Source organism: Lemur catta, chromosome 19 (assembly GCF_020740605.2).
Source record: "Lemur catta isolate mLemCat1 chromosome 19, mLemCat1.pri, whole genome shotgun sequence".
NCBI classification, from domain to species: Eukaryota; Metazoa; Chordata; class Mammalia; order Primates; family Lemuridae; genus Lemur; species Lemur catta.
Genome location: NC_059146.1, coordinates 23,912,644 through 23,939,993, shown reverse-complemented (window position 1 = coordinate 23,939,993; position 27,350 = coordinate 23,912,644). Strand labels below are relative to the sequence as shown.

General features: G+C 52.3%; 1 protein-coding gene across 4 annotated transcripts; it reads left to right on the top strand.

Moving 5' to 3' along the window:
- The first annotated feature begins 236 nt into the window (after positions 1-236).
- Positions 237-21,494, top strand: NUCB1 (nucleobindin 1). 4 transcript variants are annotated; one of them, XM_045531223.1, is made up of 13 exons: positions 237-562; positions 977-1,125; positions 2,736-2,843; positions 5,448-5,580; positions 10,376-10,479; positions 15,063-15,248; positions 15,532-15,622; positions 18,843-18,901; positions 19,056-19,148; positions 19,218-19,310; positions 19,646-19,816; positions 20,294-20,390; positions 20,647-21,494. In XM_045531223.1, exons 2-13 carry the CDS (start codon positions 988-990, stop codon positions 20,760-20,762), a joined length of 1,389 nt encoding a protein of 462 aa, XP_045387179.1. In that variant the 5' UTR covers positions 237-562; positions 977-987; the 3' UTR covers positions 20,763-21,494. The 4 variants fall into 4 exon arrangements, with proteins under 4 accessions (XP_045387179.1, XP_045387176.1, XP_045387177.1 ...); XM_045531220.1 differs by having other exon boundaries at positions 463-562; positions 19,056-19,310; XM_045531221.1 differs by having other exon boundaries at positions 484-562; positions 883-1,125; positions 19,056-19,310.
- The last annotated feature ends 5,856 nt before the right edge of the window (positions 21,495-27,350 follow it).

Here is a 27,350-nt window from a genome sequence, read left to right as displayed (position 1 = left end):
GCCCGCTGCAGCCAGGCAACCCTACTACAGCGGTTCTAAATTGGAATGATATGTGGGTGTTCCTTAAAGGTACCCGAGAAAGGCTGCCTCGCAGTCTCACTCTACACCTCTTGCTTGTAAGGAACTTATGAGGCGGATTTTGCAATTGTCACTGATCTGTAACTTGCAGACACTTCTTCAGGGGAAAGTAAATGGGAAAACCACAACTCCCATGGGACGAAGGAGCCACGGCGCCTGCGGAAGTTGACGCACGTTCCCTGGGCCTGCAGGGAGTTGTAGTCCTCCTTGAAAGTCGCCGCCCACTTTTTGCCTAAAAGGCAGGAAATGCGGCGTCAAGAGGCTGGGCTTTCGAGAAAGGAGGCGAAGCTTTCGAGAAAAGACGGGCGACTTCGGCAAGGGGCGGGGCCTCTAGACGTGGATGGAGGGGCCGAGAGCCAGCGTGGACCAATGAAACGTCTGGGGCGGGCCCTCTGTGGGAAAGTGGGCGTGGCCTAAGGGGGAAATCGCCGGGAACGCACCGGAGGTCCTTGCCGGGAAAAACGCCCTCTGCGGTGGAGGAGAGGTGAGGGCCGGCGGTTCCAGACTCTCGGGTCCTGGGGAGAGTGGGGGCTAGAGGGCTGGAAGACTTGGGTCCCGGGGGAGGACGAGCCGGGTGCCAGTACTTCTAGGTCCTGGGAAAAGAAGATTCGGGGGCCTGGACTCTTGGGTCTGGGGGAGGTGGGGGCCGAGCTCCTGGATTCCCGAGTCTGAGGGAGGAGGGTGTTAGAAGCCAGGACTCCTGGGTCTGCGGGCCCGGACTCGTGTGTCGGAGGAAGGGAAGGCCGGAGTCCTGGAATCTTGGGTCCCGGGTAACGAAATGCTTTGTGTCTTGATTCTTGGAAGTGGGGTCAGCGCTGGGGACCCAGACTTCTGGGTCCAGGGGAAGAAGAGGCCTGGGACAGACTTCATCCGTTATTCACCTCTCCGCCCGTCACAGACCACGCCGCCATGCCTCCCTCTGGATCCCGTGGAGCCCTACTCCTGCCACCGCTCCTGCTGCTGCTGGTGCTGCTGCGCGCTGTGCTGGCCGTGCCGCTGGAGCGGGGGACGCCTAACAGAGAGGAGAGTCCCGCGACCGAGAGCCCCGTGAGTGGTCCTGCCCTGCTCTCCAGCCAGGTGTTTGCAGTGGTACTACAATTCCTGCGGACCCCTGTGGCCGTTGGGTGGATACTCCAGTGACTTCCTGGCCCCACGGTCGTGGCTTGTTGTTTGCTTGCCATTCTTTGCAGTACCGGAGGTTTGATTTGGTGAAAAACTGGGGATCCGTGACTCCGACGTGTGGAAAATCTGCATCACTCCCCACTATACTTCTCTGTTGTTTTAAGATCCTCCCCACCTAAGAAGGAATGTCAGGGGAGAAAAGAACTACATTTCCCAGTAGCACCATTAGCAGCTGATGTTAGCTAACTGGGGGTTTTCTTAGTTCAAGGAGCTCATGGGAGTTGTAGTTTATAAAAGGGCATGTGAACTGTTAATTCCAACACATGTTTATGGAACTCTATGAAACCTTTGGTCCTAGAGGATTTGAAACTTTAGAGATCTTCAAGGCCAATGTCCTGATTTGTGGCCTGAATCTTCCTGTAGCTCCTGATAGGAGTGGGCTGGTCATTATCTCCTGGATAGATCATTTCACGCCCCTGGTCCCTATTCTGTGAAATCGTTGCAGACATAGATGGGCACATTGAGACCCCTTCCCCTTCAGTCCTTCCACACATTTCTTGAGTATCTTCTATGAGCCAGGCACAGTGCTAGTTGCTGGGACACAGGCATGTGCAAGCCCCATGCCCTCACAGACTAGTCCAGCTTGCTGGGAGATAGAAGGCAAAGGGCAGGGCTGGCTGTATGAGAGTCAACACCAGAGGTGACAGTCAGCCTGGGCAAAGGCTGTGGTTGGTCTGTCTTGTTCACTTGCTGTCTTCCCTTGAACAATGCATGGTTTATGATAGGGGCTCAGTAAATGCTTGTTGAATGAGTGAATGAATGAATGGATGGATAGATGAATGTATGAAGGTATGTTTCACTGCTTCCCCACAAAGTTGTGTGCACTCTGTGGGTGGTGTTGGGCTGGGTGTTCACCCATATGATTTTCTTTTCTTTTCTTTTCTTTTTTTGTGACAGAGTCTCACTCTGTTACCTGGGCTAGAGTGCTGTGGTGTCAGCCTAGGTCACAGCAACCTCAAACTCCTGGGCTCAAGTGATCCTTCTGCCTCAGCCTCCCAAGTAACTGGGACTACAGGCATGCGCCACCATGCCTGGCTAATTTTTCTCTATATATTTTTAGCCGTCCATATAATTTCTTTCTATTTTTAGTAGAGACAGGGTCTCGCTCTTGCTCAGGCTGGTCTCAAACTCTTGACCTCGAGTGATCCTCCCGCCTCGGCCTCCCAGAGTGCTAGGATTATAGGTGTGAGGCACCGGGCCTGGCCCACCCATATGATTTTCATTTCATCTTGGCTACAGATGTGGGCACAGGTGACAACTGTGGCCTAGAGGGTCAGATGATTTGCCTGGGGTTACAACGCAGATGAACTTTGAACTGCAGTCTAGTGGCTCTGGAGCCTTTGTCCCTGCTCCAGGCGAGGGTCCCTGGGTCCCTCAGCAGATGCTCAGGGGAGCAGGGCTGTTGTCCTGCCTGCATGAAGGAGCTGGAGTTGTGGGGGAGGCTGGCACTGCTATGTCCATCCTTGTCGCCCCAGGACACAGGTCTGTACTACCACCGGTACCTCCAGGAGGTCATCAACGTGCTGGAGACAGACGGGCACTTCCGGGAGAAGCTGCAGGCTGCCAACGCGGAGGACATCAAGGTGCGGCTGGGGTGGTGGGTGGGGGATTGGGGGGTGAAGGGCAGATTTTGGGAAAGGACGAGGTCCCCCAGGGGGGCGACATGGCTCCAGCCCTGCCTGTGTTTGAGATCACCAAAGAGAGACTCGGGGAGATGTTGCTTTTGGGGTCACACAACCGGGAAAGGCTTTGGGGACCACAGATTATGAGATGAGATTAAGCACTGAGTCAGAAGGCAGGCTTCCATTCTCAGCTCTTCCACTTGCCAGCCATGGGACCTGGCCAGGCTGTGCCTCAGTTTCCCCATCTGTAAAATGGGGATCATAACCTGCCTTGTGGGCTCAGGTTTGGGTTATCCGAGGAAAGACATAGAAAGGGTTTTGAAGCGCATGGCGGCAGCCCTTAGTACGTGTTCCGTGAGAGTTGATCAAGGGAGTGCTTGCTGCGGTTCCTTCTTTTTTTTTTCTCTTTTTTTCTTTTTTCTCCTCCTCACCCTCACGACCCTAGTGCGATTCCTTCTACAGACGAGGGATACAAAATATGGCAGGTGCTGGCATCACTGTTAATTCTCAAATTAGGCCTCTAGAGGCACCGTGGTTATTCCCATTTCACAGAGGAGGACACTGAGGCCCCATGTCCTCCCTGTGTGTGCCCTTCCCGTGTCCCAGATCTCACTCTGGCCCAGCTGAACCCAGAACCCCAGAACCCTCCCCCTCCCCCCAGGCAGCATCCCCTCAGAAATGATGTAGGGAGTCCCCTTCGAGGGACGGGGCTGCCTGACCCAGGTCCCCATCCCCAACCCCATTCGGGTGCACATTGGAATGTCCCACCCGAAGGAGCTACTCGACATGTGAGCCCCAAGTCCTCCAAACACCTCAGCCCAGGAGAGGCCCTGGGGTCTGGGACCGGACAGGAGGTGGCCCTGGTCCTCCTGGAGATGTCCTGGCATCCCCACAGCTCCTGTCCCCGTCCACCCAGCCCCTGACATTGGATGGGCAGAACCACTGAGCCCAGCCCCACCCATTGCCCAGGTGGTGAAACCGAGGCCCAGGAGGCCACCCAGCTTGCCGAAGGTCACATACCTTGGCAGTGACATCAGAAGCAGACAGACCAGTGAGACAGACAGGTTCTGGAGTGGGCAGTGTCAGGTTCCAGTCTCCGCTCCACCTCACACTGTCCTGGGCAAGTGGCTGCACTTCCCTGTGCCTTGGTTTCCCTCTCTGGAAAGGGGCCAGCTAATAGGACAGTTTCCCTGTTGTGAGGGGCGGTTGTGCAGGTCAGCGATAGTCCGTGCTTCACGTACTTATCCTGGCCCAGCAGAAGCCTACGATAAGTGTCAGTTGTTGGTGGCAGTAGCATCAGCCCCTGTTTTGAGGGCCAGAGCAGAAAAAGGGGGTGCTGGGTCACTCTGGTGGCGGTGCCAGGGTTGGGATTTGGCCCCAGGACTCCCATTTTGGGGAGACACGACACCAACTTGGTCATCAGGCTGGAAACTGGCCTTGTACGCTGTCTGAGGACACTGGGCAGGTGGCTTCTCTTCCTGGGCCTTGGTTGTTCATCTGTAAAATGAGGCTGTGGGCCAGACTTAGTAGGTACTTGACCGATTGTTGTTATTATGACTGTCACTTCGGTCGCTTCGCCCTGCTCCCCCTGCACAGGCTGCACCCTCCGTGGGCTGAGAAGAGGGACACGAGTCATGAGTGACTGCCAACAAAGCACCTAAGCAATCACTGAGATAGCAGGGGCTGCTGGGGAGGCCCCAGAGAGGGACCCAGTCCAGACTGACTGGTGAGAGAGGGCTCCTGGGGACAGGGTGCCGTGAGTGAGGCTTGAGTCCCAAGTGGCATGTCTGTGCTGTGGCAGTTGAAGTAGGGAGCGTTTCAGAGCTATGCGCATAGTGACGCACTCTAGTGCCTTCAGCTGTTTGCTGGTGGCTCCTGATGACTGACATAAAGACAGGGACACAGGGCTGGCGGGTGGGTGGGTGCCCAGTCTTGCGGGGCCTTGGGTGCTGAGCTGAGGGACTCTGTCCTGGGGACACTGGGGAGCCATGGGGGCTGTGATCAGGAGAGGGGCAGAGTTGGCTCTGATTGAGGAACAGCCGTAATCCAAGGTGATGATAGAGGTAGCTCAGAGATGGCAGCATACTCAGCACTGTGTGCGCGTGTGCGTGACAGTTGGAGGTGAAGGGGGTGTCAGGAGATTCTTCCCAAGGGAGATGCCACCTGCTTTGAGTTCTGAAGGGCAGTGAGCATCTGGTTAGGCTTGAAAGAGGTAGCTGGAGAGCATCCTAGGCAGGAGGAACAGCATGTGCAAAGGTCCTGAGGTAGAAAACAGGAGCTCTCTCCCAACTATCATTGCTGGAACCCAATTATCGTATGATTCGATGAGTGATGGGAGATGGCACTGCTGAGGTGGGCAGGGCCTCGGATGCCAGGCTAAGGTCTGAGACCGTGTCTTTCCTGGGGGCTCTGGGGAGCCAGTGGGGCTGTAGGCAGGGGAGAAGCAGTGTAAGACTGGGACATCAGAAAGCTTGTTGAAGGTGCTAGAGAAGACAGCAAAGATGAGGCCACCTAGCATACCCCCTCTAGCCCCCAGCCTGACCAGTGTCCCTGGTCTCTCGGCAGAGCGGGAAGTTGAGCCGAGAGCTGGACTTCGTCAGCCACCATGTCCGCACCAAGCTGGATGAGCTCAAGCGACAGGAGGTGTCGCGGCTGCGGATGCTGCTGAAGGCCAAGATGGACGCTGAGCAGGAGCCCAGTGAGCAGGGGCAGGGTGGGACGGGGCAGTATGGGGCAGGGTGGGGGCAGGGTGGGGTGGCCTCCCTCCTGGCCTCCGTGTGGTTTCGTACTGGGCCTCACTCTCCCCACTGTGCGACACGCATGGTGTTTTCTTCCTAGCACAATTTAGTACTAACATTACTCTGTCTGTATTCTGTTTCCATCTGTTATTTTTGAGAATCATCATTATTTAAAATTTTGATGGAACTTTAAACTTATGGAAAAGTGGCAAGAGCAGTTTGTACTCTAAATACCCTTTACCTGGATTCTCCAGTTGTTCACATTGCTCCATTTGCTGTGTCATTCACATTTGAGAAGTCGTTGCAGACACCACGTCCCCTGACCCCTCATGTTCCAGCGCAATTTTCCTGAGAACAACAATGTACTCTTGCATAAGCACAGCACAGTCATCGAAATCAGGAAGTTTATCAGATTGCACAGTATTTTTCCTTGCGTAGCTAATTTCTGTCTCCCCGGCCCCCGGTAAGAGTGATTCTAATTTTTTAGCATTTATATCTGAGACTATATTAGCACCACGCTCTAATCAACTGAGCTAACTGGCCAGCTTGAGACTATGTTTTATAGTCTAATGATTAAGCTTAAGAAAACAAAAAGTTGTTTTTTTGAAAATGTGCCTGGAAAGAGAGAGATTTGGGCAGATTTCGATTCCAAGACCGCCCCCATTTCTGTTCCCCCAGCCTCTATCTTGTTCCTAGATACGGTTTGTTGACGTGTGTGTTTGGACCATGCTATTTCTTTTAACTACCTTTATTGAAATATAATTCACTTACCATACAATTCACCCATTTGAAGTATACAGTGCAGTGGTTTTCAGTATATTCACAGGTACGTGCAGTCATCACCAAAGTCAATTTTAGAACATTTGATCACCCCCAAAAGAAACCTGCACCCTTAACTACCACCCTGTACTCCCGCTCTCCCCAGCCCCTGACGACCATTCATCTACTTCCCATCTCTGTGGAGTTGCCTGTCCTAGATGTTTCATATAAATGAACCCCCGCACCATGTGGCCTTAGCGAGTGCTTCTCCGGTCCCTCTGCTGTGGCATGTGTCGGCACTTCATTCCTTTTCATGGCTGAGTAGTGCTCCATTGAGTGGCTGTGCCCCGTGCGGTTTATCCATGTATCAGTTGATGGACACTTGAGTTGTTTGCACCCATTAGCTACTGTGAACCATGCTATTTTAATTATTGTAGTAGCTTTGTGGTACGTTCTGGTATCTTCCAGGGTAGATCTTGTCCCAGAACTAAGTATAAGAATGTGCCTCATTTCTTGAGACTGGCCTACAGCTTCTGCTTTAATCTCCTGACACCCGTGAGGTTCCGGTGTTATAGATGGGGAGTGTGAGCACCAAGGCACCGGGCTGAGGGGGAAGAGGAGGGCTGGCCTTCGTTTTCTCGTCTGACTCCATTTACATATTGACCAGGCACTGACTCCATTTACATATTGACCAGGCACGTGTGAAGTCTGACTGTGTGCTGGGTGCTGGGCTGGGCAAGGCACAGGTTTTTTTTGTTTGTTTTTTTTTTTTTTTGAGACAGAGTCTCACTTTGTCGCCAGGGCTAGAGTGCAGTGGCATCAGCCTAGCTCGCAGCAACCTCAAACTCTTGGGCTCAAGTGATCCTCCTGCCTCAGCCTCCCTAGTAGCTGGGACTACAGGCGTGCTCTACTGCGCCCAGCTAATTTTTACTATTTTTAGTAGAGACAGGGTCTCGCTCTTGCTCAGGCTGGTCTCAAACTCCTGAACTCAAGAAATCCTCCCACCTCAGCCTCCCAGAGTGCTAGGATTACAGATGTGAGCCACCGCGCCCACCATGGGCTCTGGGTTTGTAAGGGGAACAGGCAGGTGTGGTCTCATACCTTCTGCCACATGCATTCATGCCTTCTGTGCCGCACCGTTGCCATGTTTCAATCTCTGGTACATTAGATGTTTTCTTGTCACTAAGGAGAAAAATCTCTCCTATTTATTGACTGCTGTTCTGTAGCAGGCATTGTGGTTGTGCTGTACACTTTACTTGTCCCCTTAACGACTCAAAATGCATCCAGAATCTGACCATTTCTCTCTTCCATTGCTGCCACCCAGCTCCAGGTGCCATCGTCTCCAGCTGGGCTCCCGGCCTCCATCTCTCTCCCTTTGTTCTAATTCCCACATAGCAGCCGTTGGGAACCCGCCAATGTCTGTGTTAGTTTCCTGTACTGTTGTAACAAAGTGCCACACACATAGTGTCTCTGTCCTTCGGGCTGCTATAACACAGTACCCTAGATTGGGTGATTTGGAAACAGCAGAAATTTATTTCTTATAGTGCTGGAGCCTGGGAAGTTTATGACCAAGGTGCCAGCAGATCCGGTGTCTGGTGAGGGCCCATTCCCCACAGGTGGGGCCTTCTGTGTGCACTCACATGGCGGAAGGGGTGAACAAGCTCCCTCGGGCCTCTTGTGTAAGGGCACTGACCTCATAAGGGCACCACCCTCATGACCTGATCACCCCCAAAGGCCCACCTCCTAATACCATCACCCTGGGGCTTAAGTTTCAACCCATGAATCTTGGAGGGACACCAACATTCAGACTGCAGCACTAGGTGACTTAAAACAGCACACATTGGCCGGGCGCGGTGGCTCACGCCTGTAATCCCAGCCCTCTGGGAGGCCGAGGCGGGTGGATCGCTCGAGGTCAGGAGTTCGAGACCAGCCTGAGCAAGACTCTGTCTCTACTAAAAATAGAAATAAATTATCTGGACAACTAAAAATATATATAGAAAAAATTAGCCGGGCATGGTGGCACATTCTGTAGTCCCAGCTACTCGGGAGGCTGAGGCAGGAGGATCGCTTGAGCCCAGGAGTCTGAGGTTGCTGTGAGCTAGGCTGACGCCACAGCACTCTAGCCCGGGCAACAGAGCGAGACTGTGTCTCAAAATAAAATAAAATAAAATAAAAAACAAAACAGCACACATTTATTGTCTTACAGTTCTGGAGGTCAGAAGTCCAAAATCGGTTTCACTGGGCCAGAATCAAGGTGCGGACTGGGCCGTGCGCCCACTGGAGGCTCAGGGGAGAACCTGCCCTGCGCTGCCTCCGGCTTCTAGGGCCACGTTCCTTCGCTTGAGGGCCCCTTCCTCTGTCTTCAAGGCCAGCAGCATGGCATTTTCTTTAGTCATCACATTGCCGCCTACTACTATGGCCACATCTCTGTCTGCCTCCCTCTTATAAGGACCCTTGTGATGACATTTAGGGCCCCCCATAATCCAGGATCATCTCCCCATTTCAAGATCATTAAATTGATCACATCTGCCAAGAGCCTTTTGCCATGTATGGTCACGCATTCACAGGTTCCAGGGATTAGGACATGCATGTCTTTTGTGGGACTGGTATTCAACCCACCGTAACACCCAGTTTAAGCCCTGTCCCTCTGGTCAGAACCCCTATGTGTCTCCCCAGCGTCCTTGGGTGCAAGCTTATCACCCTCACTGCTGCTTGGCAGCCTGGCTGGCCTCCGTCACGCCCACCCACCCCTCCCTTCCCGTGGGTGCCGCTTGCCCAGCCCTCTGCATCAGTATTTCAGACATCGCTGGAGTGCGGTGGCTCCTCACCGCAGGACCTTGCCGGTCTGCTCCCTTCTGCCTGTGACATTCTTTCTCTTTGCATGGCTGGCCAAGCTTCCATCTCAGCTCAGATGTCACCTCCGAGGGAGGCCTGCCCTGGCTGTCCTGTCCCAAGTGAAGGAGCCTCTGTCTGTTTGTGTCCTTTGTGGGCCTCTGTGCATCCCTGGGTCGCCTGTTCTCTGTCTCTCTAGCCTGGGTGCTCCAGGGGCCAGATACTTCTGTTGCCGTCTAGTTCCTGCTGTATCCGCAGTGCCGGGCACAGGGTCAGCCTGGAGTAGGGGTCAGCACACTTCCATCGCATGAATGATGAATTTGAGATTCCACCTGCGCCTGCCCCTCCTCTGGGCTCAGCCAGGCCCAGCGTTGCCTCTGTCACATGGGTCACCTGAACTCCAGCTGCCTGTGTGTGTGTCCTTCTCCCCACCTGACCAGGGGCCACCGGCAGCCCAGGCCATGTCTGAGTCCCTCTGGGTCCCAGCACCACTCAGCACAGTCCTGTACCCTGGAGGCCTCAGGAAACCTGTGTTCCACGAATGACTGGGTATTGGCAGTGTGTGTCTTCTGCCTTTCCTCCCAGAACCTACCCCTTCCTGATTTCTTGGAAACTGCCATCCGAGGGGGGTCGCTTTCGTTTGCTAGGGCTTCTGTAACAAAGTACCACAGGCCGGGTGGCTTAAACAGCAGAAATTTGGGGACACACAGTTCAGCCTCAACAATGAGGGAGTATCAAGAGCCCAAGGCTGGTTCTAATCCTTGCTCTGCTACTTCCTAGCTGATGACTGAGACAAGTTATAGCCCCTAAGTGAGCCTCAGTTTTCACATCTATAAAATGGGCATAATCATAGCATCCATGTTGTCAGATCTTTGCTATCAACAAATGAATTAATATTGTTAAAATCTTTAGAGCAGGGCCTGGCATATAGTAAGTGCTCCGCACATGTTAATTATTATGGTAGTTATTATGATTATTTTAAGCAGTCGTGGGATCACCTCCTCCAGGAAACCCTCCCTGATTGTTCCAGGCTCAGTCAGGCTGTCCTCTGGGCTTCCCCAGTGCCCTCTGTGACTCCTTTAGAGCACAGGTGGCCCAAGATGGGGATTTTGAAAGAAAGAACGTTCCATGAGTTGTTTTATCTGACTCTTCCCTCTCCTCCAGATGTGCAGGTGGATCACCTGAATCTCCTGAAACAGTTTGAACACCTGGACCCTCAGAATCAGCACACGTTTGAGGCCCGAGACCTGGAGCTGCTGATCCAGACGGTAATGGGAGGGGGCATGGAGGCAGAGGCTTGAGGGAAGCTTTGCAGAGGGGGAGAAGGAAACGAAGTTGCCCCTGCCTGGTGGTGGTCTCTGCAGTTGGAGGCTGGTAGGGGCCAGCTGGTTTCTAGCAGCCCTCCCCAGCGTCTATGTGGGAGAGCGGGAGGTGTAGGCAGGACGGGCTTTGGCTCCACTCAGACCTAGTTCAAGTACCTCCCTGGCTTATTGGTGGGGGAGGTCCCCTCTGTGTCCTCTTGTTGCGCCAGATAATGGCCTCCCAAAGATGTCCACATCCTAATCCTGGAACCTGTGAATATGTTCCCTGACGTGGCCAAAGGGACTTTGCAGGGTGTGATTAAATCAAAGATCTTGAAACAGGCAGGCGATCCTGGGTGAGCCCTAAGGACGCGAAGGGAGATTCGATGGTAGAAACAGAAGGCAGTGTGACAGCTGAAGCCAGATGCCATGACACTGGCTCTGAAGGTGGGGGAAGGGGCCACGAGCGAGCTACAGAATTCAGCTCTAGAAGCTGGAGAAGGTCAGGAAAGGGATTCTCCCCTTGTCTCTGGAGGGAGGAACATGTTGCTGCCAACACCTTGATTTCAAGCCAGTGAAACTAATTTTGGTCTGGGCTCCGCACCCTAAGATGATAAACTTGTGTTCCTTTCAGGCATTAGTTTGTGGGAATTTGTTACAGTGGCAGTAGAGCTAATACAGTCCGCATCTGAGATGTGGGCCCAACATCCTGGCCTCATGGGGCCCTTCCACAGCTCCCCCAGCCCTGCAGATGCCACCGTCAGCCCCGCCCCCGCTCCCGGCCCTGCCCCGCTTTTCTGGCTCCACCAGAGCTCCATCTAGTGGCCAAGACGGTAATAGCAACAGCCACTTCACTGTGTACAAACCTGGTGCTCAGTACCTGACAAATGTTTCTGCAGCTTATTTCTAGAACATTCCAGAAACTGTCCGTTTCTCTCCAGCTCCCATCCTCTCTCATAGGCGCTGCTTCATTGGGACCCCGGCATCTGCCTCCACTGTCTGTGGCAGGATTCCTCAACTCGGCACTCTTGACGCTTGGTTGGGGCGGGATGGTTCTCTGTCCTGGGGCCGCCTTGTGCGTTGTAGGTGGTTCATCAGCGTCCCTGGCCTCGGCCCACTAGGTGCCGTAGACCTCCCCAAGTTGTGCCCATCAGAAATGTCTTCGGACATTGACGACCGTCCCCTGGGACGCAATCGCCAGGTCGATGGTCTGCTCCACTGTGTGTTCCCCTGTTGCTGCTGTAACAGATAAACAACAGGAATTTATTTTCGCACAGTTCTGGAGGCCAGAAGCCCAAAATGAGGCTTACTGGGCCCAAACCAAGGTTCTGGCAGGCCCGTGCTACCTCCGGAGGCTCTAGGGAAAAATCCATTCCTTGCGTCTTCCAGCTTCCGAGGGCTGGCAGCATCCCCGGGCTGGTGGCCGCTTCACTCGTCTTCAAGCCAGCATCTTCCAGTCGCTGTCTGCCTGTCTTCACTTGGCCCCTCCACTGTGTGTGCTGAACCTCCCTCTGGCCCCCTCTTGTGAGGATGCGTGTGATGGCATTTAGGGCCGACACAGGTAATCCAGGATGATCTCCCCACCTCAGTGTCTGAACCTAGTCCCACCTGCAGATGCCCTTTCTCCACATAAGGTAACATACTGACAGGTTCTGGCGATTAGGACATTGACCTCTTTTGGGGGCCATCTTGCAGCCTAGGACACTGGGCTATAATCAGGGCATCAACAGGGCTGCCTTCTTTCTGGAACCTCTAGGAGTCCATTTCCTTGCCTTTTCCAGCTTCTAGAAGCTGCGTGCATCCCTTGGCTGGTGGCCTCCTCCTCCATCTTCAGAGGTGGCACTGTAGCATCTCTCTGGCTGTCCTGTAGTCACATCTCCCTCTTGCCTCTCCTCCTCCACGGCTTCCTTCTTCTGCCTTTAAGGGGCCCCCCTGGGAGATCCAGGCTACTCCCCCTATTTTCAGGTCAGCTAATTACCACCTTAATTCCTCTTCGCCATGTAACATCACATACCCCCAGGTTTTGAGGATTAGGACGTGGACATCTTTGGGGGGACATTACTCTGCCTGTCGTATCAGCCAGAGGAATCCTGTTAGATCTCCTTAGGTCACATCTCTCCTCTGCCCCAAACCCCTCTACCAGTCCTGTCGCCCCAGATGGCGTCACTGGAGATCGAGGCCCCACACCGTTTCCCCTTCTGGCTCGGCCCTCAGCCCTCCAATCACTCTGCTCCAGCCACACTGGCCTCCTCGGAGTTCCTCACACACACACCAGGCCTGTGCCCGCCTCAGGGCCTTGGCACTTGCTCTGCCCTCTGCCTGGTGCACTTTGAGTCAAGACACCCGTAGAGCTCCCTCCCTCCCTCAACTCCTTCTGGTCGTTGCCGAAGCATCCTCCTTTCAGTGAGGCCTTCCCTGAACACCCTTCTGAAAATTCCAACCACGGCCCCACCCTCCAAGCCCAGTTCCTCTTTCCTTCTATGTCTTCTTCACACTTCTCACCATATATCATACTATGTGTTTTACTAATTTATTTTCTATGTTTTGTTTTGTTTTGTTTTGTTTAGAGATAAGGTCTCACTTTGTTGCCCAGGCTAGAGTGCAATGGTGTCAACCTAGCTTACTGTAACCTCACACTCCTCAAATGATCCTCCTGCCTCAGCCTCCCTAGTAGCTGGAACTAGAGGCACACGCCCCTGCACTGGCTAATTTTTCTTTTTTTATAGAGATGGGGGTCTCGCTCTTGCTCAGGCTGGTCTTGAACTCCTGGCCCCAAGCAATCCTCCCACCCCAGTCTCCCAAAGTGCTAGGATTACAGATGTGAGCCACCTCGCCCAGCCAATTTATTTTCTTTTAGTTCTTTCTTCTTTCCTGCCTTTCCCTACCAGCTCCATGAGGGCAGGGATTTTTGTCTATTTTGTTCTCTGTTGTGTCCCTAGCATCTAGGACAGGGCCTGGCACACAGTAGGTGCTCAATAAATGTTTATTAAATGAGTAAATGAACAAATCTCATTGAGTCCCAAAACCACCCTACGAAATAGCATATTAGTTTCCCACAGCTGCTGCAACAAAGTACAGGTTGAATGTCCCTTATCTGCCTAGGGCCAGAAGTGTTCCGGATTTCAGATCTTTTCAGATTTTGGAATATTTGCAGAATACTGGTTGAGCATCCCTAGTCCAAAAATCCAAAATCCAAAATGCTCCAATGAGCATTTCCTTTGAGCGTCAGGTTAGTGCTCAGAAATTTTTGGATTTTGGAGCATTTTGGATTTTGGGTTTTCAGGTTAGGGATATTCAACCTGTAACATGCACTTGATGGTTTAAAACAACAGAAATTTATCGTCTCACAGTTCTGAAGGCCAAAGTTCAATGTCACGGTGTTGGCAGGGTGAGCTCCTTCTGGAGGCTCAGAGGGAGAATCTGTCCCTTGCCTCCCCCCAGCCCTCGGCTTCTGGGGATGGGCAGCAGTCCTCGGCGTAGCTTGGCCTGTAGATGTGTCATCACAGTCCCTGCCTCTGTCATCTCATGGCATTTGCCCCATGTGTCTCTGTGTATTCTCTGTAGCATCTTACAGAGATACCAGTCATTAGATTTAGGGCCTAACCCTAATCCAGTAGGACATCATCTTAACTAATTACATCTGCAGATACCCTATTTCCAAATAAGGTCACATTCTGAGATTCCTTGTGGACATGAATTTTGAGGACGGACACTATTCAATATAGTATGGGTTTTTTTGTTTTTTTTTGAGACAGAGTCTTGCTCTGTTGCCCAAGCCCATGGCGTCAGCCTAGCTCCCAGCAAACTCAAATTCCTGGGCTCAAGCGATCCTCCTGCCTCAGCCTCCTGAGTAGCTGGGACTACAGGCATGTGCCACCATGCCCGGCTAATTTTTTCTATATATTTTTAGTTGTCCAGATAATTTCTTTCTATTTTTAGTAGAGACGAGGTCTCACTCTAGCTCAGGCTGGTCTCAAACTCCTGAGCTCAAATGATCCTCCTGCCTCAACCTCCCAGAGTGCTAGGATTACAGGTGTGAGCCACCGTGCCCAGCCACAATACAGTATGGTATTGTCATCTCCATTTTATAGAGGCAGAAACTCAGACACAGAGAGGCTGAGTGACTTGGCCAAGATCACAGAACTAATGAGATCTGAGCATGTGGCAGAGCCTAGATTTGAACCCTGGGCAGAATAATTAGAGACTTCCTGTTCTTGACCACCTGGCAGTATACTGCTTTCCACATTAAGTTCACTATGTGTGCTGTTCCTTATTTACTTATTCCCTCAAGATCTTGAGATTGTGGAGGCCTTGAAAGAGGTAGGTTCAAGTTGCTATTATGTAATTGTCATAATCCTTTTTGAACAAAGAGAAGAAGGTGTGTTATGGGGCAGGAGCGATCACGAGGACCAAGAAAGTGATACCAGGACTTGAGACTTTAGAACAGGGGAGGCTGGGGCTGGGTCAAGGCCAAGGGCCCACCGGTTGGATATTGGAATTAGGGGCTAGGCATTGGGGTGAGAAGAGAATAACCTTCTGCCTTTCCCCAGGCCACCCGGGACCTCGCCCAGTATGACGCAGCCCATCACGAAGAGTTCAAACGCTACGAGATGCTCAAGGAACATGAGAGACGCCGTTACCTGGAGTCACTGGGAGAGGAGCAACGAAAGGAGGCAGAGAGGAAGCTGGAAGAGCAACAGCGCCGGCACCGAGAGCACCCCAAAGTCAACGTGCCTGTAAAGACCCCCATTTATGCCCACCCACTCCCTGCCATGTGTGTCTAACTTTCTAAGCACCACAAGGCTAGAAAGTGGTTGAAGAACTTCAACTCCCAGGAGCCCCTGAGGCAAAAAATGCCTGTTGTTATACTGAACTGCCCCAGAGGCTGCTGGGAGTTGTAGTTTTCTTAGTTTTCTTTCTTCGGGAGAATATTTGTTAGATGGGGGTAAAGTGTTCTCTGGCTTTATCCCATGGCATCCAGAGTTCTTGCTCATGAGCTCCTGACTCTCCTTTCCACAGGGCAGCCAAGCCCAGTTGAAGGAGGTGTGGGAGGAGCTAGATGGATTGGACCCCAACAGGTTTAACCCCAAGACCTTCTTCATACTGCATGGTAAGGTGGGGAGGGAGTCCCAGACCCTAAGGCTCTAACCTTTCTGGGGCCTGAATGCTAAGACCCCAGTGGGGCTGAGTGAAGCCCAGGAGACCTGAGCCCATCTCCCCTGGCTGACCAGGAGGCCCTGCCCCTCCCTGTTGCTGGAGCTGGGATCTTCCATGGAAGAGCTGGGCCTCTTTTCAGCATATACCAGACCTCTGGATTCTATGGACCAGCCGGTGTCCACTAACGGAGCTAACCAGGCGTGGCGAGGCCTGGGCTCCCCTCCCAAGCAGCCCAGAAGCCCTGGTCCCCTCTGGGAGCCCTGTCGCTAAGGATGGGTTGCTCCCTAGTAACCAGGCCTCCAGAGGCAGGGAAAACCCCTTCTCTGTGGCGGACCAGAGACACATCCCCCTTCAGTCAATCCCTCCCCATCTGGGAGCGTGATCTGGGGTTGCCAGGCCCCCTCGGATATGCCCAGGACCCTGACCCAGAAGCTCAACCTATCAGCAGAGCTTAGCAAGCCCTGATTCATTCATTCTGTAAGTGTTTACTAAGCCTCTCTGAGGACCAAGCTTTGTCAAGACCCTGTGGATACAACCGTGAACAAAACAAAGTTCTTCCCCTCAGAGCTGGTGATGAAGCAAACAGACCCTACTACGTTTTAGTGATTCTAGGAGACCATCGTGCGTGAGACGTACTAGTATTTTACATAAGCCACTATTAATAATGAATCTGACACACCATCGATGATAAGGTGCATCTCAATTTCAGGGATGATAAAATGTACATTTTAGAATCAATGAGGAAGGTTCTATAGGGTCTCAGGTAGTGATATGTATCATGGAAAAGAAGATAGCACATTAAGGGGCTAGAGAAGCAGTTTCAAGTAGCACAATCAGGAAAGTTTTTGCTGTTCAAACAGAACGCTGTGCACTGATGGGACCGTTCTGCGTCTGTGTCATCCTGCCCAGCAGCCACCAGCCCCACCAGCTACTGAGCACTTGAACTGTGGTTCATATGACTGAGGAATGAAATTTTTAAAAAATTCTATTTTAGTTTGGATGAATGAAATTTTTTATTTTGAAAGGTTTTTATTTATGCTAAAATACACGGAACATAAAATTTACCATCTTAAGCTTTTGTGTGCGTGTGCGCATGTGTGACAGGGGTCTTGCTCTGTTGCCCAGGCTGGTCTTGAACTCCTGGACTCAGGTGATCCTCTTGCCTCAGCCTTCCACATAGCTGGGGTTATGAGTGCATGCCTCCAAATCCAGTTTTAGTCATTTTTATCAGTTCCATAGTGTTAAGTATATTTACATTGTTGTGCGATCTGTCACCAAACACTTCCCATCTTGCACAACTGAAACTCCGTATCCATTAAACAACTCCCCATCTTCCCCTCCCCCAGCCTTTGGCAACCACCATTCTATTTTCTGTCTCTCTGATTTTGACTACTCCAGGTACCTCATATGAGTGGAATCATTCAGTATTTGTCTTTTTTGTGACTGGCTGGTTTCACTTAGCATAATGTTGGGGAACTGCATTTCTCATTATACTTGATATTAATTTTGATTTCTGTTGCCCCACGTGGCTGGTGGCTGCTGCATTGGACAGCACAGCTCTAGAGAAAGGACGTTTGAACAGAGACCTCAGTGAGGTGAGGGGCTGAGCCCTGCAGATATTTGGGAGAATAACATTCTAGATGGAGGAAACGACCAGCACACGTAGGGAAGAGCGAGCTTGGTGGGTTTCCAGTTGCTTGAACTAATGCACGAAGAAAAGAGTGACAGCAGAGATGGCGGGGGAGGTGGCAGCAGCCACTCAGGGCCCTGTAGCTAGTGGAAGGGAGGTGGACTTTATTCTGTCTGTGACAGAACACCACAGAGGACTGACACTGTCTGCCTTAAGGGTCGGCAGAATCCCTCTGGGTGCTGTGTTCAAGGCAGACTGTAGGGGCAAGGGCCAAAGTCAGGAGCCTACTGAGAAAGTGACAGATGTTGGTGGCTTGACTACGGGAAATAGGGAGAAGTGGTTGGATTCTGGAATCATCTTGAAGGTCAGGCTGGTAGGCCTTGCAGATGGACTAGACAAGGGTTATAAGGGAATGAGAGGGTCACATGTCACTCCAGGGCATTTGGCCCAAGCAACTAGAAGGATGGAGTTACCTTCTACTAAGATGGGAGGATCACGTTTGGCAGGGAAGGTGGGGAGCTGGGTCTGGTGGTGTTAAGTTAGAGATGTCTGTCAGGCACCTGTGAGGAGATGGAGAACGGACAGTTGGATATTTGGATGTGGAGGCCGAGGAACCAGAGGAGCTGGGGAGGTGCTGGCCGATAGAACTCTCTGTGATGACGAAAATGTCCCATACCTGCGCTGACAGTATGGTAGCCGCCAGCCACATAATGGCTATCGAGTATATTGCCATGTATCAAGTGGGACTGATAAACTGAAATTTAAATCTTATTTACTCTTAATCAACTTAAGTGTAAACAGCCCACGTGGCTAGTGGCTACCATATTGGACAGCGAGGATCCGAAGCGTTAGATAGAGGGGGGCCCCCAGGCCTGAGCCCTGGGGCGTGCCAGCATGGAGAGGTCAGGAAGAGGACAGAGCTGGCAGAGGAGACTGGGGCAGCCAGAGAGGACAGATTACAAAGTGACGTTCTGGAAGCCCAGGGTAGAAAGTCAAGTAAGATACAGCCTGAAAATTAACCCTTGGGTTTGCAAGATGAGGGTTCCTGGCCACCTCGGTAGGAGCAAGGTTGGTGCTGATCTGAGTGAGCAGAGGAGGGAGCGGGTGGAGGTGGGGACAGTGAGTACGGCCCATGGAGCTCGGGGCCCTGCAGCTGGGAGAGCTGGACAGGCAGGAGAGGCCCCCTGGCAGCTGGAGTCAGCCCTGGCCTGGGTCTCTGGGAGGCAGAGGTCCCTGACACCCCAGCCCAGAACATGGGCTGCTAGGGACAGAGAATTGTCTTTCGTGACAGTGGGCCCAAGCAAGTCCTAGTGAAGCCCGACCTCCTTCTCTTCCATTCTCGGGACCCTGAGTACCAGGGAACGGGCTGCCCCAGCGGCAGGCCTAGTGGGTGCTGAAGCCTGGGGGCCACCAGGCCACCACCAGAGACCTGTAGTTACCTGTCCCCTATTAGACCCCACATCAGCCCCAAATTCCTTCACCAGGGACGTCACCCACCCTGTCCTCAGCCCCTCGAGATACCCTGTTGTCTCTTTCCCCTTAGATATCAACAGTGACGGTGTCCTGGACGAGCAGGAGCTAGAAGCCCTCTTCACCAAGGAGGTGAGCATCTCAGGAGCCTCGAGCACAGGGGGGACACCCAGGGCAGCCACACGTCCCCTCAGGGATCCTAGCAGTCCCTGAAGTCCCCCTGGATGGGAGTTGGAGTTGGTCGCCCTGGACCTCTCAGTGCCCCCCGCCAATGCTTGCCCTGCAGCTGGAGAAGGTGTATGACCCCAGGAACGAGGAGGACGACATGCGGGAGATGGAGGAGGAGCGGCTGCGCATGCGGGAGCACGTGATGAAGAATGTAAGGGGGGGGGCCAGGCGGGCAGGGGAGGGGCCCAGCTCTGTCACTTACCCTCATCTGGCTCCCCAGGTGGACACCAACCAGGACCGCCTCGTGACCCTGGAGGAATTCCTCGCATCCACTCAGAGGAAGGAGTTTGGGGACACTGGCGAGGGCTGGGAGGTGAGGTCATGGGGCTACTCAGGGCCCTGCATGCATCTCTGTCCCAGCCCTGACCTTGGTTTCAATGTCTCTGGCTGCTTCTCTCTCTCTCTCTCTCTCTCTCTGAGTCTCTGGCTACCCCCCTAGGTCTCTGTCCCTGTCTCTCTGAAACTCTGTCCCCTGCCCTCTGGGTCTCTGTTTTCCCCTGTCTCTAGGTCTTTGTCCCACTCCCCACTCCGGTCTCTCCGTCCACACATGCCCCCAGCCTCCTGTAAACCTCCTGGCAGACCCCTCTCCAACCTGGGTGGGCCAAGCTGAGTGACCCACACTGATGGCCCCTGTCCCTGCCCCTGCAGACGGTGGAGATGCACCCTGCCTACACCGAGGAAGAGCTGCGGCGTTTCGAGGAGGAGCTGGCTGCCCGGGAGGCCGAGCTGAACGCCAAGGCCCAGCGCCTCAGCCAGGAGACAGAGGCTCTAGGGCGGTCCCAGGGCCGCCTGGAGGCCCAGAAGAGAGAGCTGCAGCAGGTGGGGCAGCTGGTTCCATCTTCTAAGTCTCTGGTGGCCCTTGTCCTCGTCCACATAGGTGTCCAGAAGCTGGGAAGGCTGTGGCTGCCCGTTAATCACTGGTAGATCCTCAGGTGGCCGCCGCCATCTTGAGTAAGGGCAGACGTTTTCCCATCCCTGACAGCTCTGTGGCTTCCATGTTGGGTAAGGGCAGTGGGGTTGTAAGTGGGAGCAGGGTCAAGGGTAGACTCATCTAGGGTCCACTGAGGGCTTCCTTGTCCCAGGGCAGGACCCAAGCCATGATGGGAGGGAGAAGTGGATCCTCAACTATTACTAAGCCCAGCTCTCAGCAAGAGAAAAACTGAGGCCCGTAAGGAAGGGATTGGCCTGTGACCACTTAGCAGGTTGCTGTGGAGTCTCAGTTTGGGGGCTGAGACCTGAGTATCTTGGAATGCCAGTGTCATACCCTCTTGTCTGTGGCATCCCCACCTCCTACAGGCTGTTCTGCACCTGGAGCAGAGGAAACAGCAGCAGCAGGGCCTCAACGCCCCCGCCTCCAACCCTGAGGGGCAGCTCAAGTTCCACCCAGACACAGGTGCTGGCTCCTGGGCCCAGGAAGGAGAGGCTGGGGACCCGGACCCCTGGGTCTGAGGGAGGAGGGACTGGGGGCCTGGACCCCTGGGTCTGAGGGAGGAGGGGCTGGGGGCCCGGACCCCTGGGTCTGAGGGAGGAGGGACTGGGGGCCTGGACCCCTGGGTCTGAGAGAGAAGGGGCTGGGGGCCCGGACCCCTGGGTCTGAGGGAGGAGGGGCTGGGGTATCTAATGCCACCCTTCCCTGCCCCCATTTCCAGACGATGCGCCTGTCCCAGCTCCAGCCGGTGACCAGAAGGATGTGGATGCTTCAGAAAAGAAGGTTCCTGAACAGCAGCCCCCTGTGGTGCCGCAGCTGGATTCCCAGCAACTGTGACCCTTCAGGGACCCCCAGCCCTATGGGTTCCTACATAGGCAGCTGATGGGAGCCCAATGAAGTGTCATAATCAGCCTTTCCCGGGGCCAACAACATTTGTGGCCCCCTGTGGGCAGAGGGACAGGGTGGCATTTGACACATTGCTGCCAGGCCCCGTATCTGCCTGTCTCAGCTTTCACAGCCTCCAAGTCTATGGTCAGTCCCTTCTGTGCCCCTCCCAGGGGCCTGCCCTCTCTTGCGTCTGGATCAGCTTAACTTAGGGAAGCTCCCTGCCTCCCTCCCGAGAGGATCCTGCCTTCCTAGACAGCTTGGCCTCAGCTGCCCAGGTCCCGGCCGCTCCAGCTGTCTGTATCCTCACAGTGACGGGAACGCTGCCTGCTGCTCTGGGCCCGGCTTCTGTTGGTTTATGGGATTTGGGATGGTCCCTCGAGGGAGACCTGCTACCTTTTGCAAGACGAGCGATGCCTCAAAGACAGTGTCTTCTGCACAGCTAGTGCTGAGGGTCAGGGCATCATCAGCGTAGCTGTCACCTCCCACGCCAGGAGCCTGGGTCTCCCTGAGCCCCTGGCTTCCCAGCACCTCGTCACCAGCTCCTCCCTGACCTCTTGGCCCCCAGCCTCATGTGGGAGGCCCTGAAGGGTGACCCGCCACCTTTCTGGCCTCATCTCACGCTGCTCCGCATCCTGCTCTGTGCTCTGGTTCCATCTGAATACACTTTCTAGGACAAATACATGCCTCCGTGTCTGGTATATGCACTGTTTTCTCTGGAGACCCATCTCCACGTCACCTGCCACAGTCCTCATCTTTGATGATGCAGTTCAAGCGTCACTTCTGAGGGATCCCGTCCTGGTGTATTTCTGCTCCCGACAAGTGCGCTGCCTTCGCTCGGGTTGCCAAGGACAGAAAACCCAAACTTGGGCTGAAACAATGAAAATAATGCATGGTCACCCAAAACGGGAAGTTCCAAGGCAGGATGGCTTCAGGGCTGTCAGAGAACCTGGCTCTCCCATCTAGCTGTGCCATGGTAGGCATGGTGGCCATAAGCCGCCTTGTGGTCCCAAGGTGGCTGCAGATGTCACATATATCTACAGTAGCAGCTAGCAAAGAGGCCACATCCTGACCTGAGCATTGTGAGAAAGTCTGTCCCCAAAGCCCCCTCCCGCTGCAGCTCTTCCCTCGTGTCCCCTGACATCCAATTGGCCATGAGGCACAGGTGATGGCTGTGGGTCCACCAAGGTGGCAGCTGTCCGTAGTGATTCATCCTCACCTGGGATAAAGACACTTGCCTTGGACCAGATGGAGTTCTGGCAAAAAGGCGGAAGCAGGCATTTGTTTAAATGAAATTCTGTTTCTGCGCAAAGTCCAGCAGAAACTCCCAATTTTATTTTAGCTCCATCATATGGGGGAAGAAGCAAGGACCAAACATCTTTTGGCTTAAAGAAAATAGGCAATTACACTACCTCTCATGAAACATGGATGCCAATTTAAATATGCTTGCCAGGGCAATACATTATTAACTAATACAAACAATAATCATGATAAACCTGTTTTAGCACTCCCTGTGGCCCAGGCGGCATTTAAATTTTTTTTTTTTTTTGACAGAATCTTGCTCTGTTGTCTGAGCTAGAGTGCCATGGCCTCAGCTTAGCTCACAGCAACCTCAAACTCCTGCGTTCAAGCAATCCTACTGCCTCAGCCTCCTGAGTAGCTGGGACCACAGGCATACGCCACCATGCCCAGCTAATTATTTTTCTATATATATTTTTAGCTGTCCAGATTATTTCTTTCTATTTTTAGTAGAGACAGGGTCTCGCTCTTGCTCAGGCTGGTCTTGAACTCTTGACCTCTAGCAATCCTCCCGCCTCAGCCTCCCAGAGTGCTAGGATTACAGGTGTGAGCCACCATGCCCGGCCGGCATTTAAATTTTTTCATGCTTATCTTTTTTTTTTTTTTGGTGTAATTTATACACAATAAAGTGTGCCTTTTTGAGTGGAAAGTTTGAGTTTTGACAAACCACCACCACAACCAAGATATTTACTAATTCATTTATTTCACAAACATCCCTCGTAAATAGTACTATTATTCCCATTTTAAAGATGAGGAAACTGAGGCACAGCATAGTTAAGTAACTTGTCCAAGGTCACACAGCTATTGTACTTACAGGCTTTCTGAGATTGAGTTCAGGGACAGGTTTGAGACTGCTATTCTCTGCTTTTCTCGGCAACTTTGTGGGGAAAAGGGAACATTTTCTCCCCCTTATCCAGCTGAGACATCTTTGAAGAACAGTTAGAAGGGGCTACAGATTTGATGCCAAAAGCTGGGATTTTATTAATAAAAATCAAAGAGAAATCATACCTGAGGAGCCTAGAACATTCATTATGAACCAGAAAAGGGCAGAACAGAAGTATTAAAAAAAAAAAAAAATGGTACGGCTACAGTTGTTTGTTGGAGCCTGCTCATACCAGCTTTGGAGAGCCAACTGTTATTAATAAATTTGCAGGAATTTTACAAGGTGTTAAATCACTGGTGGCTGGAAACAGCCATGGTGGGAGAATTTACACCGTAGACCTTGCAAAGGCTGCAAATCAGAGCCTTTCTCTGCCCCTTCCCCACAGACAGCCTGGCTACCCTTACACCACTGGGCCTGGGGCAGGTCTGGCTTGGCAGCTCCAGGGAGCAAGAAGCTAAAGGAAGCCCTAATAAAAACTTGCTGGGAGACTCATTAACAATACATATTCCCAGCCCCTGGAACACCCTGGGAAGATCCTGGGAAGCTGTGTGTGTGCCATGTCCCCCAGCTGAACCTCGACAACACAGCCTGTCTCTGCTGCTCTCTGGGAAAATGGTGGGAGCTGAGCCTCAGTGGCCCAATCTGGAAAATGGGCATAAAATGGGGGTAGCAAGCTTACAGGGTTCTCTGAAGAATTCAACGACAGTAACACAGGAATGGCATGGCTCCTGTCCTTAAACTTGAAGTCAGCAAGCAGTAGCTGCTGTTACTGTTATTATTTGACACATTTATACATCCAGCGACTCTGGGAACCTGTCCTTGATCCCCATATCTAAGGGCACCCATTCCAGCCCCAGGATGCTTTTCACAACCTGCAATTCTCCATTTGTGTGTTCACTCGGTTACTCTGTTTCCTCTAACAGACTCCACGTTCCCAAAGGAGCAGGGATGGGGGGGCATGTCTGTCAAGTTCACCGCCCCATGCAGAAGAGTGGGCCCCCCACACACACACACAGGCAAGAAGGGGGGTCACCTATGCCCTGAGCAAACCCCACCGCACCCCACCTGACCTTTAAGTCTTGTCCTTTTAAATCGACAGCATTATTTTAACCATTTATATTTACTCTGAAAATGATTTGGGTTTTGATCTGCGCGCTCCCTGTGCTTGCTGCACAGGTTTTAAATGCTTCCTCTCTCCCTGGAACGTCCTGTCCCACAGGGGTGGAAGCTGCTGAGGTACACAGGGCTCGGAGGGCACTGACAGAGGATTTGGGAGTCTCAGGGAAGAGACAGAAATGGAGAACGGGGGAGCTGGGGCCTCATGTGTTCCCCAGATTCAAACTCTGCCTTCGCCCCTACTCTGGGTCTCTGTCTCCCTCTATATTAACCAGGTGTTTCTGATGTTTTGACAACTGGGGCTTTGATGACACTGGAGAGACTACCCCTCCCAGGGCTAACCACTTGCTGGAAACAGTAAACGACTCTCCTTTCACATGCAAATCAACCAATACCCACACCCCCAGCCCCTCCCCACCACCAACCTCCTCCCCTACACCCTAGCCCCCTCCCCCACACCCCAACCACCTCCTTTATCAGTGGCTCTTCCAGTCCAGCCAACGTTCCTGCTCTAATCACCCCAAGGCCAGGTACCCGGCAACTCAGGACAGCCTGCACCCCTGGGGCCTGCTGAAAAGATCCAAGCCAGCTAATCCCCACCCTGCTGCCCCTGCTCCCAGTGCACTCCCCTGCACACAGCAAGCCTCCTGCTCACATTCTCCCTACTCTGGTCCCCGCCCCCGACCTTGGGGGTGAGCAGCAAACTATCTTTTCAATGGCAATTGTCTACTGATTTGTTGGCCTCACCACAGGTAACTAATACCCAAAACCTACATTATTTTTATTTTTATTTTTTTTGAGACAGAGTCTCACTCTGTTGCCCAGGCACTCAGGCTAGAGTGCCATGGCGTCAGCCTAGCTCACAGCAACCTCAAACTCCTGGGCTCAAGGGATCCTACTGCCTCAGCCTCCTGAGTAGCTGGGACCACAGGCATGCTCCACCATGCCCGGCTAATTTTTTTCTATATATTTTTAGTTGTCCAGCTAATTTCTTTTTATTTTTTAGTAGAGACAGGGGTCTTGCTCTTGCTCAGGCTGGTCTCGAACTCCTGAGCTCAAAGGATCCACCAGCCTTGGCCTCCCAGAGTGCTAGGATTACAGGCATGAGCCACCGGGCCCGGCCAACAGTTCAGTACTTTATATTGCTGAATATAGTATTTCATTGTTTCTGTACGCCAGTTTGTTTATCCAGTGGCAGGTTAAAAGACATTCCGGCTTGAGCTTTTACAAATAAAGTTATGACCCAGTGCGGTGGCTCACACCTGTAATCCTAGCACTTTGGGAGCCCAAGGCAGCTCACACCTGTAATCCTAGCACTTTGGGAGCCCAAGGCAGGAGGATCGCTTGAGGCCAGGAGTTTGAGGTTGCTGTGAGCTATGACGATACCACTGCACTCTACCCTAGGCAACAGAGCAAGACCCTGTCTCAAAATTAAAAAAAAAAGCAAGAAGAAAAAAAGAAAGGAAGAGCTGCTATGAACAGTAGTGTATGTTTGTATGCAAACAGAAGTTTTTATCTCTCTAGGAAAAATATTCAGGAGCATCAATTTCAAAAAGTTCTTTTTTCCTTTTTTTTTTTCATAGTAGTGATATTGTGCCCTAAGTGGATTCCATTCATGTTTTTATTCAGCAGTGTATGTAACTGAAACCTGTGAGTCCCTATGTGACACTGAGGCCCTAATTAAATGTCTAGGGGGTAAAGGGAAATTGACTAATACTCTACTGTAGGTGAAACTGCCCAGCCAGTGAAGCATAATAATGTCCCATGTTTTACCTGATAAACCACCGAGCTCAGCTAATCCTCCTCACAGTCCTGTGTAGGTGGATGCTATGGTGATCTCTGTTTCTGGACTAGAAAATGAGGTCCACAGAAGTGTCAATGGAAAAGAACCCAAACTCTGTAAAATAATTTAAAGAGGTTCATTCTGAGCCAGATACGTGCGATTATGGCCCAGAGAGCCACACCCAAGAAGCCTTGATCAAGTGGTCCCACTGTGGTTGGGTTATCATTTGGTTTGATGAATTTTAGGGAGACAGAAGTTACACCTAAAAGTCATAAATCAATACATGGAAGGTGTACACCGTTTGGCCCAAAAAGGCAGGACATCTGGTGGGGGTTGGTGGGGAGCTTACAAGTTATAGATGAGTTTAAAGATTCGTTGATTTGCAATTGGTTAAAGTAATGAAGGTTTGTCTGAAGGCTTGAAACGTTTTAAGTTAAGATAAGGAAAGAAGTCTGTTGATCACAGAGACACATTGGACACATACCTAAAACAAGACTCAAGTGATCTGAGATGTGCTAGTGTTTTAACCTTCACCTTGTATGGCCTTAAGCCTGTTAATGATTTACTACCCTGTAGTTACAAAAAGTCACTCCAAAATGGAGGAGACAAAACTAGGCATGCGACCTCCCTTCCCCTCACAGCCAGCAACTCAGTTTTTAAGGTTTTTCTGGGGTTCTCTTGGCCAAGACAAGGTCCATTCAGTCCGCTGGGGGGCTTAAGATTTTCTTTTAGTTTACAGAAAGCATCCCCTTGTCCAAAGCAATACGGCCAGGAAGGGGTCAGGAGGAATTTGACACCAGTCAGCCAGGCTCCTGGGCTCTAAAGCAGGAGAGCCTGGTTTCTAAAACTATAACCCCTGGAAGCTGCCAGTTTGCAGGTCTGCACCTCCCGGCTGTGAGACATGGAAAAAATGACCAGGGATCTTGGGGGGAGTGTCTCAGTGTCCCCACTCTGTGAGCCGGTGGCAAAAGAACCTAGTTCCCAGGTCTGCGGTGAGAAACCAGGGATGAGAAAGTAACGCTGAGAAATCAGGGATGAGAAAGTAACCTGTGGAGCTGGGGGCGTGGCCTACAGGCACTCTGTAAATATTAATTATTTTTTTCATTAATAACTATTATTGTCTTTGTTATTAATATCCTTCTCTCTCTCCCTCGGGACAACTCCTAAGGGTGCGTGTGCGGCTTCCGGAGCGATAAGGTGAGAAGAGGGCAAGGTCTCAACAAAGTCCAGAGGGCAGGACATTAAATCTAACACCCCAAGGGTCGGAGTTGATAAGAAAATAAAGCCTCCCCGAAGCCCGCACCCCCCGCCCCGCGCCTTGGATCACCCGGCTACAAGTTTGCAAAAGCCAGGACTGAACACGTGCTCCCCCGTGAGGCGCAGCTTGGCGGTGCGCTCTTCCAATGGGAACGCTAGGACCAAATGACGTCATCCATCCCTTTGGGACCGGAGGCCAATG

Bases quoted from the DNA above. Each gene is read 5' to 3' on its own strand.
- NUCB1 (XM_045531220.1), top strand. From the start codon at position 988: ATGCCTCCCTCTGGATCCCGTGGAGCCCTACTCCTGCCACCGCTCCTG. The intron at 2,844-5,447 runs GTGCGGCTGGGG...GTCTCTCGGCAG, and splicing joins CCAACGCGGAGGACATCAAG to AGCGGGAAGTTGAGCCGAGA. The intron at 15,249-15,531 runs GTAAAGACCCCC...TCCTTTCCACAG, and splicing joins ACCCCAAAGTCAACGTGCCT to GGCAGCCAAGCCCAGTTGAA.